The following is a 19,421-nucleotide window of genomic DNA, read 5'->3' on the forward strand; positions in this document are numbered from 1 at the left end:
TTCTTAAACCTAGATATATATTAAACGATATTTTGTCCTGAAAAGTAAATACATGTACATTGAATTATCACAATTAAGAGGAGATAATTATCATCTTGAAATTACTACCAAGGTAAAATACTCATGTTTAATAATACTGAAATACAAATGAAAATTGAAATATTAACGAGATTGCCTTTTATTTCTCAAGTTTTCAGTGCAGGGAGACAAAATGAAAAAGGGAGATTATCAAAGTTTTTAGAGATTGCATATAGGGGGGAATAACTCTGGTTCCACAATAATGAAATAAATTCTTCCTTTGAATACTGAATAAAGGCATATGCTGAAAAAAAACTAAGCATTGTATTAACTTTGATACAAAATAAATATCCGTGCTTTGTCGACGGTGGAGCATCTTTAATATAGAAGGAAATATTTTCTAGTTTTACAAGTATCATAAGACAAGATCACTTCAATTTTGTTTCCTTCTGTATATTCTGTATAACATATAGATTCACATTGTTGTAGGTTCTGTCTTAGCATCATTTACTGTAACTTACAACTGTAACCAGTTGTGCACGGGCACCTGTGTACCAGGTAGGTGTCGAACATGTCAGAAGCATGGAATTGATTCAGTCTTAACACTGCATGTATCCTCCATATATAACTAATATTTGTTCCTTTGAATAATATTTCAATTATACAGTATCTATTACTGAACACAGTGTAATGAATATCAAACTCACTGATGTTAATTAAGTCTCATCATTGCAGAGAGCTACATTTATAATGTAGTACAGTTGATGATTAAATGTTCAGCACTTCTTGAAAAGTAGTGTTTGACAAATTAATCACAATTGCAGAGATATCCAGTACTTGAATGAAGCATTCAACCCTCCTTCAGTGCTAACTCTCTTCCACATATGGCATTCCATTTGCATATGCATAAGTCCTGAACATTGCACAAAGTGTCTGAGTCTTACTGTTCTAAGGGAAATGCATGAAAGAAAGCATACACCCCCGAGTTTGCTTGCTGTTACTACTGTTTTGTTCAGTAAACTTTAGTAGCATATTCACATGCTATGTCATAAGTTTGTGAAAGGTAACACAGCTAGTTGCCCTAGTGATGAGGAAGTTCTATATTAGTACTGTTGCCATGACAACCAAAGACTGGCCAATCATCAGCTGAGTTGCAGCAGTAGTTTCTTTATGCCTGGACTGACATTTACTCCCTGCATCTTCCATCTGAGAGCCCCAAAGTCTGCACACTCAATTTTCTCCTTCATATAGTCTGGCATGTCGACTGTTTCCTGGGTTCTGTAACAGATAAGTTGTTGATTTTTGACAAGGCACATAACTCTTCATTGCCTAAAATATATCTCATATCTGCTCCTAAGTCTTGATGCTTTGATCTTCAATCCAAAATGAAAGTGAACTTAATTATCTTTGATCTGGAATAACTTTTTAACATATTTGACTACTTTGACCTTTAAAACAGGTCATGGTTATTGTTTTAAAGAAGCTGTTAATCAAGCACTACATCTATGTGTGACACTAGACCTAACTTTCCTGTTAAATAAGTGACACATCCTTAATCTCATTCTCCTCTGATTTCTTCATGACCTAGGTACAAGTATATATATACTCCTGCTTTGACTTGGAAGGGTTCACATGGTTTCCAGATGAACCCAATGTCCTACCAAATGAACTCTATATAGATCTGTTCAGAGGCAATCAACCCCGACAGTCCTACCTGAGTACAATTATAAAGGGTATTCTGGGTTATTACACATAATATACTTACACAAACTCTGGGTACATGAGACGCTCGGCTAAAGCCGATAAGGCAGAAAATAACACCAGATCAATCTCAGCATCTGATGTAAAGTCCATATGGTCAACCAGCATAGTGAAGTGGTCATCTGTCAGTGTGTTGACCAAAACATCCATCAAAGCCTTCCTCAGATCCTATGAACAAAACGTAAATGTCAATTTAGGTTAAGATCAAGTTATTTAAATAGGAGCTACATCAATCTGGTTTCTTCATATTAGCAATCGTCTAAACAATTAATGAAATGAGACATGGTGTAACTGCACTCACTTTAACTTTAATGTATGTGATAATATTTGGTATTGACCTTGACCTTCATCACGATGATTGCATTACATTGAACTATCATGACCTTTAATTATTTCCTGACCTTCACCTGCATTATACTGACCTTGAAGGGGATGATGTACACATTCCTCTCCTTCTGTTTAGCATTTCTCCTGAACACATCGGAATACAGTTTCTGTCGCCTCTTTGTTATTTTACAATATTCTCTGATATAGTCCTGAGTTGTCATGGCTACAACGAAAAATAAAACTATTGTTATATTCAGATATTTGTACACTATGCATGCTGGTACAGTGAAACCTGCCTAAGTGCATGACCATACGCCTCTGTATAAGACCACTTTCTAGGGTCCTGAATAAATATAACATTTTAACACAATTCAACCTGTGTATAAAGACAACCTGGCTATCAAGACCATTTTTCTCTGCATGTCCCTTGGGTGGTCTTTATAGACATGACTGTATGTGTATTGGGTATTGGTAAATTAAAATTTCAATTTTAATGTATTTTATACAGGCAAGTAGTTTGTTTTAAAAAAAAAATATTAATGTTTCATATTAATATTTTGTACGTTGTTATATTCCGTGCTATTTTTCTGAGAGGAGGGTCAAGGGGCAAGTAAGAGGTAATTGGGTCAAGGTCTCATCACGCGCAGTATTATCTACTGACCAGTGCGCGTGTGTCAGCTTCATTACCCACTTTATCACAAGATGGACACAGATCAAGGTCAGTTTTTCTGATATTTTTCAATATTTTATCAGCATATTTGAAAGAAATAACATGGATCAAACGTCAGTTATCATACTAGGTCACAGTTTCGTTAGACGTTTGGGCGGTCAAATGTCAGGGACTAAACAATAATTTTTCACAACTTGGATGGCAACTGCTTTTTGAATAGAAACTCACATACATTGATTTATAAGTTTAAATCACTTCACTTTTTCATAATCACATGTCAAAGTTACAGGTAAATTTTCAACAATTTAATATTTTATAAGTTATCTCCCCTGAAACTATATTTCCTTAACCCTACATAGGCATTACATAATTGGTATTTCAAACCAACTGGATTGCTAAGTTACCTGTCAATTCATATATTAACCCTGTTTAAATATGTATATAACCTCTCTCTTAATTGAAACCTTAATTAACTTTCCAACACCCTCATGTCCATAGGTACAAATGACCTGTCAAATACATCATGGTATAAATTTGTTTCGGTTTTAATTCCCAATTATATATACTGTGGTCATTATTAAGAGTTGTCGCCCCTGATACCTACTTTCTAACACTCTCATGTCCATAGGGAGCTCAAACCGACTAGATTGCTGAGAGAGTGCCAAACGACCCGTAACCCATGCTGCTTTTTGCTGCTTCTGTAAGTAAAAGTCCATCTTAAATAAGCACTCAAGGTAAATAAAAGTAAAGAAAAAGTAAAAGTCAAAGTAAATAATTAACAATAAATATAAAGTTTAAATTCCCTTGAAATCAGAACCAGACATTAAGGAACAGGACATGAAAGTTATATAATAAGGGAATTTTGACGAAAAATATATTCTACCCTCACAATTCAATATAAATCAAAGCGGCAAAAACCATAATGATATGGACTTGACACTTGATGCAAGAAGAATATGGTAAAGACTTCAATGATGTGGCATGATAAATCAAGTCTGATCTGTTTTCATAAAAACAGTGTACATGTCCCTACCCTTTTGCTTTTGAATAATCTAAACATCAAGAGATTATTTCTCTAATTCCTTTTTATAGATACCAAGTACATGTATATTATACAGAGGACTCTAGCTATTCATTATTTAGTGTATATATCAGAGAATAAAGGAATGAAGCCCACTAATTGAATTTTAAATAGTACAATTAAAATTTATAAATACAATTTACAGTTTAACTTTTAAGTTCCTGCCGGTGTGGATTAATTTGAGAAACAAACTAAACAAACTTTTATTTGCAGTAGGCAATATTAACATTGTCATTCAGAAGCCCTAGAGACTATAACTAGGCAGTAATGTACATACCCTCGGAGATTCCTCGGAACCAGTCATTTCCATATTCGACCAATCAAATTCACGTATACGTGCCTTTAATTCCTCGTCTAACACATCCTGTAAAAGATCAAACCAATTTAAAATTTTAAAATACAAGTTCTTTCAAAAATCAAATATTAAAAGTCTTTCAAAAATTAAATATTAAAAGATTTAATTCTTATAATTCATTTCTCAACAGAGTATTGAAATAGACATAATTTTCTTTCATACCTACGGGTATAATACTGGCTGGTCCAGGGCAATACACTCATGTCGCCTGAGGCTGTATTGCATGGCTACTCATGCAATAAAGCCTCGTGACGTCACGGCGTCAACAAAATCTCTATTTCCTCTGTAAAATTTCAACCTTTTTTCACAAATATGACTGGTTTTACTATAAAAGATGCAAACAAGGGAATGTTTATGAAAATATCACGTTAATTTTCATGTATGGAAAATTGACTTCCAGTCGTCGATTTCTCCGAATTTATTTCAAAATGGCGGGATATTATAGCTGTTAAATTGCAATAAAACATCAAGGTATGAAAGAAAAATACTCTTTCATAAGTGGATATGAAGGATAGGGATATTATACCCTCGGGATCACAAAATGTAGCAAAACCCTTGGCAAGCCTCGGGTTTTACTACATTTTGTGACCCTCGGGTAGAATATCCCTATCCTTCATATCCACATATGAAAGAGTCTTATAATATTGCACTACCTACATGATATACAACAAAAGTTTATCTGGAAGGTTATTGTGGTGATTTCAAATTCAATTAATTTCATTTCATTGAGCTTTTTATCATATTCATGACTCCACATATCTATGTATTTCTGTATATATACATACTCATGGAACTTGAGAACACAAATCTGAAGTGTGTTTTTTTTTTTTTTTTTTTTAAATCAAAACAGAATTTAATTACATAATCTGTATTTGTTGATCAGTTTTCCATTTTCCATTTAAGAGAGCTATGAATACTGACAGTTGATTTATGATTTGAATTTATTGATTTAATTATACTTACAGCATGTTATGTATACCGCTGTACTTCTTTTTTACTTTTTTTTTTTTTTTTTTTGTGTGGGAGAGGGGACTTTAGGGTAAATAAAACCACAATAATTTATAAGAATCCTCAAATTCTCAATACTGATATCAGGAGAGTTTATCAAACTCTTCATTGATATTTCCTATATCTATATATATACTGATATCCAGTCAATATCCAGTCAATATCCAGTCAACTTTCTGTGATAATATTATAGACCCAGTAAGGCTACAATAAACATAAATATCTTTATGGTTTCGGTTGATTTGTTTACTGTAGATCTTAAAGCTTTAATATGTCCCATACACCAACTCCTCGACAGTGGACAATGTCTGGGTTAGGGGTGACAATGTCAATACAAAACACCGACCTCAAGGTGGCGACATTGTGTAACGTGAACCCCTACTGAGAATTTTGTCATCAAGGGGAGCTCATTTTTATTATGTCTGCAATTCAAAATTTAAATAGCTGGTGTATTCTCAAACAAAAAATGTAAATTTCTGTCAATATATACTTATCACTCTCATGGCTACACAAGTGGTTAACGCACAGGCTTTTGACTATAGATATATGGACACCTCTATAATATTGTATTACACAATAAATAGAGGTGTATTTATGTTGATAGAGTCAAAAGCCTGTGGTTGAGGTGTTCCAACAAATTGTCAATGGTCGCCACCTCTTAGCTGTGAGTTTGAAACCACCTGGTGGAGCAGTTGCCTGGTGTACAACCTTTCAGTCGGTGGTTTTTCTCCTGGAACTATGTCTCCTTAACCTTTCAAACACGTCCTTAAATGACCTTGGTTGGTTACAAACAGAATGTAAAACAAAATCAACTTTAACCCAAATCCAACATATACTGTTTGAAGATTGAAGGATTGCAAGGCAGTATGTAGCCAAGTCGTCTGGTGCTCGCACATGTACGTGTACCTTTCCAATGTCGGAGAAAATGTCGCAGCATACACAACACAAAATAAAAATTTACATTCAGTACGCGTGTGATTTGAATGACAGCTGGCGAACTGACTATTTCAATTTTGAAGAAAATATAAAACTAGAATAAATACATTTTGAGAACATGCAGTTTTGTCGGACTACTATTAGGGTTACCTACCCCTGGGTCATCCTTGGGTTCTACTTTCGGTTTGACCACCAGATGGCGTTCTGATTTCCGTTTCTCCTTGGTTTTGCGTTGTTTTTCCTCCTTTTGGTACGTAGGGAGGTCAGGAACAGCAATATTCACCTTAATGTTCTTGTCTTCTTTACTGTTAAAATAAAAAAAGTCTGTGAATGCACTATCCTAAATAAAAAATCAAGGTACATATGTACTCATTACCATCAATGGTAAGAATCAGCCAGCACAAGGATTCTATAGATAGAACATTAAATGTGTAATATGGAGTCAAATAAACTGTAATGATAAGTGAGAATCTCAATGAGTGAAACAAGACAGTCTGCAAGGAATTTTTCAGAATCCAAATCTTAGAGAAAACCATTTTATGATGGGCAACCTCTAGCAATAATTAAGACTTCTTCTATATATATATATTGAAATCAGAGCTTCAAAAAGGACCAAATATATCAGCATTTAACACCCCAACAGCGCAGGGTCTGTTTCGATGTAAAACCAACATATAATCCCTGGTAATATCAGATTACTTTCAAAGACAGGTGAGTGACAATATACCCCACTGATGACCACCTTTCCTAAAACAAATGTCAATATCACTTATCTCTTATCAACCCCCCCTCCCCCCTATACTCTGGCCTGCATATAATGGCATGTACTGTATATTACAACCTGTAAATTAATAACTGAAGAAGCATCATATATATATATATATAGACATAGTTAAAAAAAAAGAAATGTGATAAGAAGTACCAAAAAGTGTTCCACAAACTCATTCATCCCTATAATGACACAGTTAGTTTCTTCTGAATCAAAGAGAGGCTAGTCCATTATGGAATTTCAGGGGTGAATGAGTCTCTTTTTATCTTTAGAGATCAATGGTAAGTTTTGATGTAAATCCAATAATATTTAGTCACAAAGACAGGTGAGTGACAACATCCCCCTGATGACCACCTCACCTAAAACAAATGTTAATATCACTTATCTCTGATCACCCCCTACTCTGGCCTGTACTATAATGGCCTATACTGTACTGTAAATTACAGCCTGTAGTTTCATTACAAGCTATGGTCATGCTGTTTTTGGAATCCATATTGATCATACAATTATTGTAGAAGTTTTAAAGTCAGACCACAGTTTTCTGCTATCAGTATTTGTGGCGATACATTACAAGAACCATTAATATTTTTTATATGTATTCATAAAATTGAACACAACTTTTTACAAGGGAAGAGTAAATAGTAATTGTGAGTGTGGGGGAAGGGTGGGGGGGTGGGGGGGTGGGGGAAGGAAAGAGGCATGTGTGAGGGTCAGGGGTGTCATAATGTAGTAGGGGGGGGGGGGTGGGGAAGGAAAGAGGCATGTGTGAGGGTCAGGGGTGTCATTTTGTAGTAAAGTGGTTTAGGTGTCTGACATTCTACCTTCTGGTTGCCAGTTAGTGACGGAAGAATGTTGGTTTTCCTCTTAAAACTCTGGGTTTAAAAAAAAATTTTTTTATACCACCAACAAACTCTTACAGCATAATAGCATATCTATCAATTGATAGAATGTAAAACAACTAAACAGGTGCTTTATGTACTGAATAGATCGTTTACAGTAATTGTACAATATTCTATTCCAATACCTTCTACTTTAGGTAAGTGAGTTTGGAACCCCAAATTGTCAGGTAAATTTACTGTAAGTCACTGTTTTTTCTCCAAGCACTCCAGCTTCCCTTCACTACTGAAATCTTTAACTGACCATCTGTTTACATAACATAAAACAAAAACTCATAAATAAAAACAAACTTACTTCTGTCAGGTCGTTGCGAAGTTACTTATCATATAAGTTCTCCATATTTTGACGTCTGTATTAAAGTTAGACATGAGAACGTATCCTTGAGCTGCCGTTTCTCGGGATAACATATTCCACTCTCACAAGAAGTTATTTGAATTTCTACTTAGTCCCCACTAACACCATGCTATATGCCTACTGACCTAAATAGATCATATATATGTGTGTACCCCCTTTGGCCTGCTAAATTCAGGAATGTCTCTACAACTTATACCTTTACCAATACATAACCACCCATAACTGTATTTGTGAGTAATACTTTGACCAAATAGGTGGCACAATACGTACTGATATATAAACTAATCTAATCCCCAATTCAAATTTTATAATTGACTTTTATCGCGTATTCGACAGATATGGTGGTGTCCTTTAAAACTGTCATGATCAAAATAAACATTTATAGCTTAAGGGTTTATGCTACTTTTCTAGTATGATTATCTCCACACAAAAGAGTTCCAATTTCAGACATCAGTTTTCTTTATTGTGTGATTCTAGACTAATATGATAAATACATATATCTATTACATCACTTACAGGTACCAGTTTGTCTATATATCTAATTAAAATTTTAAAAGAACACAATATCCATGTCAAAATGTTATTGATATGATAAGTATAGTAATTATGGAAGCAACAGCCTTTTAACAAATAGCATAAGTATTTTAAGGTCATGCTAGACTTTATGTGAAGGAAAGTCAGAATACTAGGAGAAAAAGCCTCAACCTACAGTCAGTATGATCTGTACACTACCACAGCGAGACCTTATTCTACGCTCAAGAGCATTTGATTTGATTGTAGTAATGTCCTATTAACAGCCAGGGTCATTTAAGGACGTACCAGGTTGGATGATGGAGTGAAGCAGGAGTACTCAAGGAAAACCAATTGATCAGTCATCAGTATCTGGCTACTGGCCCATACGGGATTTGAACTCACGACCCAGAGATAGAGGGGTTGTGGTAATATGTCAGGACATCTTACCACTTGGCCACAGTCTGCTTAGGCCAGAATATCACGAAAAAAAGCCCCAAACAACAGTTTGTGGCTGTAGCGGGATTGGAATGGGTCGATCATCAACCGACCAGGTAGCTCATTTGGTAGAGCACTCGACTAGTGTTCGGAGGGTCTCAGTTCAAATCCTGATCTGGCTGCTACATTTTCTCCTCTCCTGTTACAGAATTGGCGCCCAACTAAATAACCCAAGGTGGTGGTGTTTTGAAGGGTCTCGTATGTCTTCGAGGGTGAAGACTTCGTGAAAGGAGGGAGGAGTGTAGCGGGATTGGACTGGGTCGATCATCGGTGACCAGGTAGCTCAGTTGGTAGAGCATTTGGCTAGTGTTCGGAGGGTCTTGGGTTCGAATCCCGGTCTGGCCACTACATTTTCTCCTCTCCTGTTACATGTCTAATGGACAATAACCTTACTGCGACCTTATTCTATACACAGAGGGGGATGACAAAGGAAAAATAAAAGAATTTCAGATACATTAACTATATAGATTTAGTAATTTCCACTCATATGGTACTTTGTTTTATTCAATAATAATTCCCAGTTAGAGCATTACATATGTTGTGTCATTTCTCAATTCTAGCCCATAGTTAACAGTATGCTTTGTATAAAACTCAATAAATCCATACTAGCCTTAATATAGTGTCGTCTAGTCACGGAACGATGCAGAGTAATTGATTGTTTCTGAAAGAGCCAATTCCTGGAATGTTTATACAAGTAGAAAGACTACATGTGTAATTGTTAATGTCGCTACGTCCTGGCTGGAGATCAATGAACAGGATATGGTGATACAGAGGCTGACATACCTCATTAACACACCTGTATATACAGGTATGGAGAGACAGAGACTGATGTACCTAGTTAACACACCTGTATACAGGTATGGTGAGACAGAGGCTGATGTACCTCGTTAACACACCTGTATATACAGGTATGGTGAGACAGTGGCTGAAATACCTTGTTAACACACCTGTATACAGGTATGGTGAGACAGAAGCTGACATACCTCGTTAACACACCTGTATATACAGGTATGGTGAGACAGAGACTGATGTACCTAGTTAACACACACCTGTATACAGGTATGGTGAGACAGAAGCTGATGTACCTCGTTAACACACCTGTATATACAGGTATGGTGAGACAGAGGCTGACATAGGTCTCACCTTAACACAGCTGTATATACAGGTATAAGATGGTGAGACAGAAGCTGACATACCTCGTTAACACACCTGTATATACAGGTATGGTGAGATAGAGGCTGATGTACTTCAATACACACCTGTATATACAGGTATGGTGAGTTAGAGGCTGATATACCTCGTTAAAACACCTACATACACAGGTATGGTACAAAGGCTGAGTAGTATTATGAATGGCAGTAAATTGTTGGGAAACAGCCCCTAAGCATGAAAATATGATATTATATTAATTCAATGCAACAATAAGTTGGTTTACAGTAACTGCCACTGAAGTTTGTAGGAGCTTTAAGAAAAAAGAAATCTATGTACATTAGGTTGACTTACCCTATACAGATGTATGTACCCAGATATACAAAGTCTACCTAAGTGCAGATGGTGAAGTATCATCTAGACAGCTCCCCCAATATACACTACATCATCATAGAGAAATAGACCAACCCAGATCACATACAAAATAAAGATTTCTTCACATCAATCAATCATGGGGGCTTTCCCAATCTATACATTTCCAATCCTTTCTAAACAGATCCTTGATCCCTTCTAAAGAAAACTCCAATCCCCTAAAAATCCCTTAAAGATACTACTGCGATCCAACCTAAGAATTCATTGTCATTGGATTTACAGATAAGATAAGGTACAACTGCCAATAAACTTTCGATGATTATAATATGGTCTGTCATGGAGGTGTTGCGCATTAACGAGAAGGCAAATTACCTCCCTTGACAGGCAATATGATAAGCTCACGTCACCGCCGTCCTCCGTATTAGCTATTATAGAGCTGTTACTATGAATTTTATCTAGATTCTAAATGACAGTTGCGTGGTACTATTGAATTTGTCAATGTTGGGTAAATATGTCATTCTCGGCTCTAAGTGGTATAACACATCGAGAAACGGGAATATCCTATACCAAAGCTAATATATACATGTGGGGTATGAGGATCTCATCGACAACAGGAGTGTCTGAGAAGCCAGGGAGTATAAATGTATGAGAAAAGTCGTTTGAACTGGCGCTACAGCAAACATAATATCCTTCAGTTATAAGATGAGTATTATACACATGAAACACAAAAAAATCTAAATTAAACTTTTTCAACAGCCTACAGATAAATCTTTGTGATTAATCACTTTCAATATGGGACCATATATAAAATTAAAAGGATTTTGCAGTGTATATTAAGTCTCAGAATGGTTTTGTTATCTGCCAACTGTAAAACCACCTTTGGGACAAGGGGAAAAGTGGTCTCTCTAACCAGATGGTATTTATACACAGGTAGAGTTATCATATAAACCCTTCAAGATAATGGTCTTAATAAATAGGTGGTGGTCTTTCTACAGATGTGGTCACTAAGCAGGTTTCAATGTATTGTTTCAGTCTCCATTTAACAACATTCTCCCTCCTTCTCCCCAAGAAAGACAAAAAAAAACCCCAAAAGTACAATTAAATTTTTCACAACATTTATACATAAGTATATAAGAGTCATTTAGATCTTGATATTCAGAATTAGGTATATAAATATTTCACAATTCATCTTGCATTTGTAGGAAAATACTAAAATGTTGAAAAAGAATTTGTATTTCTTGGGATAATAGGGACTGCATTAAACCTATCAATATCATACAGGTATGACATATTGAAAATGCATTAAGCTTTAATATATATGCATGGATAAAATTCAAGCATATAAATTACTTCATCATGTTTTCAAAGAATAAATATATGATTTAATATGATCGTAAATGATAGATATATCTTACATTGATATGATCAATTTCAAATCCTATTACCTGTATTTAACGAGTTCTGATTTACATTCACACCTGTTGCACCTGAATCACCTTAATACACTATATATCATTTACTTATGTACCATCCCAGTAAATAAATCAAATCACTCTACCTTCATACAAATCCCTTACATACCCAAACATATCATATAAGAATATCGGGAATATACATTGATAATCTATTAGTTAAAAAGAACCAGGGGGAGATAATCCAGACACCCTGGTTACATAGGTCTTTGAAATTTTAGTCTAGTTTGCCAAGCTTAACCGCTATCTTGTGGTCATATAAGAATAGAGAGGTAGGTAGTGGTTGGAGAAAAGCCAGAGTACACCTAGAAGAAAACTCCAACCTACAGTCAGGCAACTGTCCTACACAAGCATCACTCTCAAGATAAAAGTGCAACATACCCCAAATGGGTTTGGAACTTAATCAACTAAGAGGTTAATGATTTGTAGACTAGTATTAGAATATGATCACATCTAATAATAAAATCAATCAACAAATGTATGTTTCCCCTCCCAGCCAACCCTCCCTCTATTCCCTCTGCTCTCTCCCTCATCCCTTTATCCCTCCAACCATCTCTCCTTTCCCCTACTTCCTCCCCATCCCCTCTTTTTTCTCTCTCAGACCTTCCCGCTCCCTTCCCTCCCTCTAACCCTCCTCCTTCCATCTCTCTCTTTCCTTCTTCTATCTATTCCCTTCTTTCCTCCATCCCACCAACTATCTCTCCTTCTCCCTCCATTCAACTATCTCTCCTTCTCCCTCCATTCAACTGTCTCTATATTGCCCTCTAATACATTTCTGTCTATTGATTAAAATTATATCAATGAAACTGATTTTCTTTTCCACAATGTACAAGCATAGTGTGAAAGCATAAGGAAATCTACATGGAATCATTTTATGACAGGAAATGATGAATTAAGAACAACATTTTTATTTTCTGCCATGAATTTACATTTGGTTTCAGAAAAGAAAGTTGCAAACATACATGCTTATAATAAGTGCAAGGCATGTTTAAAGCATATAGCATATGGAGTTCTTAAGCTTCCAATAAAGAAAAAAAATCACGGATTAAAAAATTGAAACAACATTTCAAATACAATAAAACCTAATCCTACTTGGAGCAAAATATTTCAATATACATAGCTTAAAAATAAAATCAAAACATTCAAGTGTATATGTTTGTTTTTAAAACTGTCTAAATTCTTTCAGAAGCATGTTTCACTAAAGTTTATAATATTTTTATCAATTTGATTACCAATGTATTAAATTCATGAATTAGAATTTTGTTTTACCCATGTGTGGTAGCTTGACATTGATAGATTACCTTCAGAATCCAGTAGTCACATGGAGAATAAATGAAATTTGTAATCCAAATTAGAATTAAGTAATCCTTTTCAGAGTACCAAATCAAGTTTTACTATCACATTACATATAGCCATAATGCTCTCTCCAACAGCAAGTCACGATTCTGAGACGATTCTCACCTGTAAGGTGAGTTTCAGAGTTTTCTCGTTAAGATCTACCTGGGCCTGTTTGCCTTACTAATCACAGGTGATAGACATGGGATGCCTCTTCTATTACACCTCAGTACTCTCCTTAGTTACTTAGGTTTATTATACGACACAAAACCACCTGTGATCTGAACAAACAAACCGTCGATAGAAATTTACCTGTAAGAATATAACGAATGCACCCTCACTTTAATATATACTTATCATAATACACAGCGAACACACAATCGGTAGAATTATCTTTTTGTTTCAATCCTGAACACTGGTGATTATATAATTACATCCCATTCACAAAAGATATACGTTTTAGACATAATTTTTGTCTGACAAAGTGATGTTCTTTTCTTTGGAATTCTTACAGAAATGAAATAAAAAGTATAATGTTGTTGAGATATTGGATCTCGGCCAAAGTTCTTAAATAAAAACCTTTTGAAAAACTTTAAAGAGTAAGAAACGAGACCTTGACGTTATAGATAGATAAGGTGTATAATGGTTCCATACAATCTTGTGGAATGGGTATACCTGCCCCACAGGTAACTAACGAGAGGTTTTTGATACGAAAGGACAAGATATATTTGTAAAGTACCACCTATAGAGTTTAATGGTAAAAAGAGTTGATTGATCCGCGTCTTTCTGTCCTCGCCTTGTAAGACAGCAGATTAAGGATTCTAAATGAAATCACGCTTGACCTGAAAAACCTTTAAAATTCGGTAACAAAGGACATCATATTCATTGGTAAATCTAAGGGTAATGTATATTCATACCATCCTTATAAATCATTTGCTGATCTTAACAAATATGTTGAAATGGTACATGTTTATTGGCTAATTTATATCGGAGTGAAGATCGAATACAAATTTGTTGATAGGAAGGATATTGGGTTTGTGCTGTAAATAACAGGTAACAAACAGGTGTTTCTTCAATTAACACCCAATACATATACTAGTACAAAATGTATATACAATTGAACTGGAGGTCAGATATCTAGTGAAAGCCATCATTAAGAGATTGTACTTTTGTCATCTTAATATCTATAGAGCATGTTATACTTATATCTTTTTAATTGATTGATTGATGATTTATTCATTAATTATTTTTTTTATCTATCTTTTTCATTTATCTATTTATTTTGATATAATTTCAATTTTGTGACTGATCAGAAAGACTATGTAGTGTGAACTTCACCTTAATTATATGAACGAAAGAAATTTGTAATTACCATCTTATCCAGGTATCCATGAGTTATTGATATTGTAGTTAATTTATCTTTTTTTCCCCATTTTTTAACTTCATGTATGACTTAAACCCCTGGTATCCATTAGTTCTCAATTAGTTCACAGTTCACAATTATTGGTACCCATCAATGAAATAAGGTTCATAATTTATAAATCGATCATCCCCTCTTTTCACTGCTATCCTGGGTTATCCCCCCTCCCACTGATCCCTACCAATGAGTTACTTCCCTTGTGTCTCTTGTATATGTATATGAGAGTTGCAACTACATTGGATTGTAACTCTTAACCTAATTTATTTTGTGGAAATCATGAGTTACTTCCCCTGCTTGAAGGTTTCCATTTTCCTTAATATCTAAGAGTTACATCCCTTGTATCAATTGATTACTTCCCTTGTCCCATCAGTAACCCAATACCCTGTGTTACAAAAGGTTACCTACATGTACTGTGTCTCACTACTGTATTCCACAAGTTACATACTCCATCTGGTCAATCTCAATACTCACAGAAGTTTCCAACAATCTTTAGAAGTTAAAGATTGCTGTAAATTTTTATGAGATGCCGTTATTGTCCATGTGGTATTTAAGAGTGACTTGATCTCCATGTTATTTAAGAGTTATTTTACCTTGTTTCTAAAACATCCTCTTCCTGGTATCCAGGAGTTATACCCCTTTGATTCATTAATTATCTCCCCTTATACCAATGAGTTATCTCCCCTGGTATCTGTCACACTAAACAAACGTTCCTCTCATATTCATGACTCTGTCCCATTATATTCAAGGCAAAGAAGTTTTAGTACGCATGGCAGCTCTACATTCCACCGATACTCTTTGTCAGTTTCATAAATATTTTACTGGATTCAGAGAGAATTACCATATAATAGGCTAAAGGGGGATCGAGTTATATATATATATATGTGTGTGTGTGTTTGTGCTAGCTTTGGGATTTAATGTGAGAGGCAGGCAAATACACAGTTATAAATATTTAATTCATCATTCTGTTCACTACTGGTAACTAGGGCCACACAGAGATCAAAAGAGAATTTACTGCTTCATCAGCCGACTTAACCAAGAACGCCTTTGCTAAACCTATGTAACAGTTTACATATACCAATATAGTACAAATTAATGAAATAAAACATGGAAGTATGTCCTTAAGCTGGTTGATTTGAATTTACAATTAAGGATATCTAGTTTAAATTGATGACAGACATTTGAACATATAATTTATACTTGAAATTTGCATACAGTATATATAGTCTTAGAGCTTTTTGAGTTGAATTGCAACTTTAAAGCTAATACAAGATGCATAAAATCAGAAAATGCTTCTTCAAATAAAGAAAAAAAATTGTTTCAAATAGAGATAGAGTTTTAAATGTAAAACATACCCCAAGATTACAATACTTATAACCTTTACTAGAATACTTTTTTAAAAAGCTAACCATTCCAGCAAACAGCAAAATACCAGCATTAATTGATAAAATGAATACTGTCATACCATCAGTTTTTTAAAATACCAATATGGCAAATTCACCTTTTTGTGCAAACACAGAAGTTTGAAACTGAAGTCAGACAAATAAAAATATTAAAAACAATTCTGTAAGTTGACTTACCTGTAATTGTTTCTAATGTTCAAGTTTTCAGTAATAAAACCAAAAGTCCTAAAGCTTTTGCCAGAACATAAGTCATGGAATGTACCAGAGTAAAATGTACTACCTGTATATACCTACAGGTAAATTCTGTGGCAATGTTCTCCAGGAGTAGCAACAGCAACATCAAATATTTATCCTGTGCGCTTAGAATATCCTCTAAATGACAGCATCAGCATTCAACAGCCGTGCAGTGAAAACAAACCTTTGTTTGAAATCTACGCTTTAATTATCGGTGGTTTTTAATTATTGACTTCTCTCTATTTGAACGTCTTCCTACATCGTTACCGCAGGCCTATCAACTCTAACACGCAGCCGATAATTGAAATACCGTGGTCTACTATAATTATCTAAAGGGCATGTAACTTTATACCCCGAAATAAAAGCCTAAAGGGCATGTAACTTAATACCTCGAAACAAAAGTATAAAGGGCATGTAACTTTATACCCCGAAATAAAAGCCTAAAGGGCATGTAACTTTATACCCCGAAATAAAAGCCTAAAGGGCATGTAACTTTATACCCCGAAATAAAAGCCTAAAGGGCATGTAACTTAATACCTTGAAACAAAAGAGCTTCCCTGTGATATGCAACCATTATTGAAATCAAGGAACTTGCAGAAGCATGTGCGTTGCACATCTCTGACACAAAAGAGCTACATGGGCAGTAACATGCGAGTAACCAATAAATTATCATACAAGTCTACGGGGGTATGTACCTCAATACACCTCATAATACAAAAGAGTTCTTCAAGATAAGCTGTTAATGAAAGCAATTATGATAGCATGTAACTCCATGCATGAAATACACCTCCTATGCAATAAAACTTAACAGCAATGCAACAATACCTACTAAATCAATCAGGAACTTATGAAACATAACAGATACAAATCAATGCACATGCATGCATCTCTTGATACAAAATGCAGTTTTTAACATTGGCAGTCTGTCAAATTACGTTCACAGTATAACAGGAAAACTAAACCAGTATACATGTATTGAGGAGGAGGAGGAAAATCGAGGAGAAGGAGGAGAAGGAAGGAAAGAACAAAAGGAAAGAAGAAAACAAACCAATATACTGTACTGCATACAGGGTGGGAGAACGAAGGAGAGAACAAACAAAAGGAAGAAAACAGAACCAGTATATAGAGGACAAAGATGAAGAAAGATTAAGATAGAACAAAAGTAAGGAAGGAAGAAAACAGAACCAATAAACAGAGGAGAAGGAAGGAAGGAAGGAAGACCTGTATACAGAGGAGTTTGGAGAAAGAAGAAAGAGCAAAAGGAATGAAGGAAGGATTCAATTATAAATATATAGGACATTCCTACCTTTCCTCTGCTGGTGGTGGGGGTGGGGGAGGGGTCTCCTCTTTTGGAGGTTCCTCTTCTTTCTTCTCCATTTCCTCTTTTGGTTTTCTTGTCCTAGAAAGCGGCACTTTCGTCTTCTTATGACAGGATCTGGGTCGTTTTGTCGCCTGTTTCTCTTCTGTAGGCTCTTTAGGCGTTAGGATCTCTGGTGTCGGTGGAGGTTGAGCCGGTGGTCCACCTGTTCCATCGAGATCGGTGTCGTTAGTCTGTAGTAACAGAGTACTCGCAGGCGTATCCGGCGTCTTCTACAAAATCAAAATAATAGAATGTTAATCCTTTTGGCTGGAGTTCCCTGAAAAAGATATGATGCTAACATTTGACCTGGTCAAGGCATCTACCTGGTGTCGATATCTGTATGTATATCAATCAGATGTTGTTGGCTTAGAGGCAGAAAATCACCATGGCCACTCAGAAAAGAATGAATGCTTACAAAAATTGAAATCTGAAATAACAGTCCACCTCTGACATCAAAGGCTAAATCCTTTTTATCATTCCATTTCAAATCTGAAGTTACATTGGATACTTCAGTAAGTGCTCTTGAAACGAACGCGTTCTCTAAAATCTTGTTTACCAAAATAGGTGTCGTAAGTTACAGTATTGGACATTGCTAACCTTTACAGGGACATAACACACAATTCAAACATATCCGACAATGGCCGCACACAAAACCATCAATGCTGCCATGCTGCTGGTGCCGGGCAATATTTGATCATGTATGATTACTCTTTGTTTGTGTGGCATACCAATATAACCCTCATACAAACTAGGTGTGGGAAATTAAAAGCCGAATGCTTGTAGATAAACGTTTAAAATCAATAATTCTTGTTAATGTTCCAATGTTCTCATCCTGAATAAATCGGTAGACCAACTTTTATTATTCAGCTTAAGACGTACAATTACCAAAGTCTTTTTACCACTGACTATTGTATGGCTATTATTTAATTTCATGCCTGAATATTCCTGCATGAAATGTTTTAACAGTAAGGTGCGGGGGAAGACCGGCTACCCGATTATATCAATTATATCTGCTATATGCCAATTATATTGATTGGTCTTATGTTACCCATTAGCCTCGAAGTTGTCAGATCTATAGAGAGTAAATAAACATCTACAACAGGAATGTCAAAATTATAAAACATTTATTGCATCAGTTATTATACTTAATTCCTACATAATCTATAAATATAAATGTCAATTTACGACATGTCACTTTCTTGGTGTTGAATGTCTGCTGATTTTAAATGTGTATCATATTTTGATCAGAAGAAGTAGAGTAATTTTTTCTCATCAAAAATTTTATTTATTTTTATGCATCATTATCATCACCATCATCAACGTCATCCTCCTCTTCCCCATCATCATCATCACCATCATAATCATCAACATCATCATAATCATCATCATCACCATCATCATCATCATCATCATCATCACATCATCATCATCATCATCATCATCATCATCATCATCATCATCATAATCATCTCATCATCATCATCATCATCATCAT

At 35.2% G+C, this 19,421-nt stretch overlaps 1 protein-coding gene across 19 annotated transcripts in view; it reads right to left on the reverse strand.

The window, feature by feature from the left end:
* Positions 1-378: 378 nt before the first annotated feature.
* LOC138331434 (uncharacterized protein DDB_G0284459-like) overlaps positions 379-19,421 on the reverse strand; it is a 69,202-nt gene continuing 50,159 nt past the window's right edge. For all 19 annotated transcript variants that reach the window (XM_069279051.1, XM_069279045.1, XM_069279054.1 and 16 more), the window contains 7 exons: positions 17,873-18,156; positions 6,311-6,461; positions 4,135-4,221; positions 3,381-3,474; positions 2,202-2,329; positions 1,784-1,947; positions 379-1,296 (listed from right to left, as the gene is read on the reverse strand). In XM_069279051.1, coding sequence (XP_069135152.1) covers positions 1,161-1,296; positions 1,784-1,947; positions 2,202-2,329; positions 3,381-3,474; positions 4,135-4,221; positions 6,311-6,461; positions 17,873-18,156 — 1,044 coding nt within the window. In that variant the 3' untranslated portion in view covers positions 379-1,160. The remainder of the gene's footprint in view (positions 1,297-1,783; positions 1,948-2,201; positions 2,330-3,380; positions 3,475-4,134; positions 4,222-6,310; positions 6,462-17,872; positions 18,157-19,421) is intronic.

This window comes from Argopecten irradians, chromosome 9 (assembly GCF_041381155.1).
Source record: "Argopecten irradians isolate NY chromosome 9, Ai_NY, whole genome shotgun sequence".
NCBI lineage: Eukaryota > Metazoa > Mollusca > Bivalvia > Pectinida > Pectinidae > Argopecten > Argopecten irradians.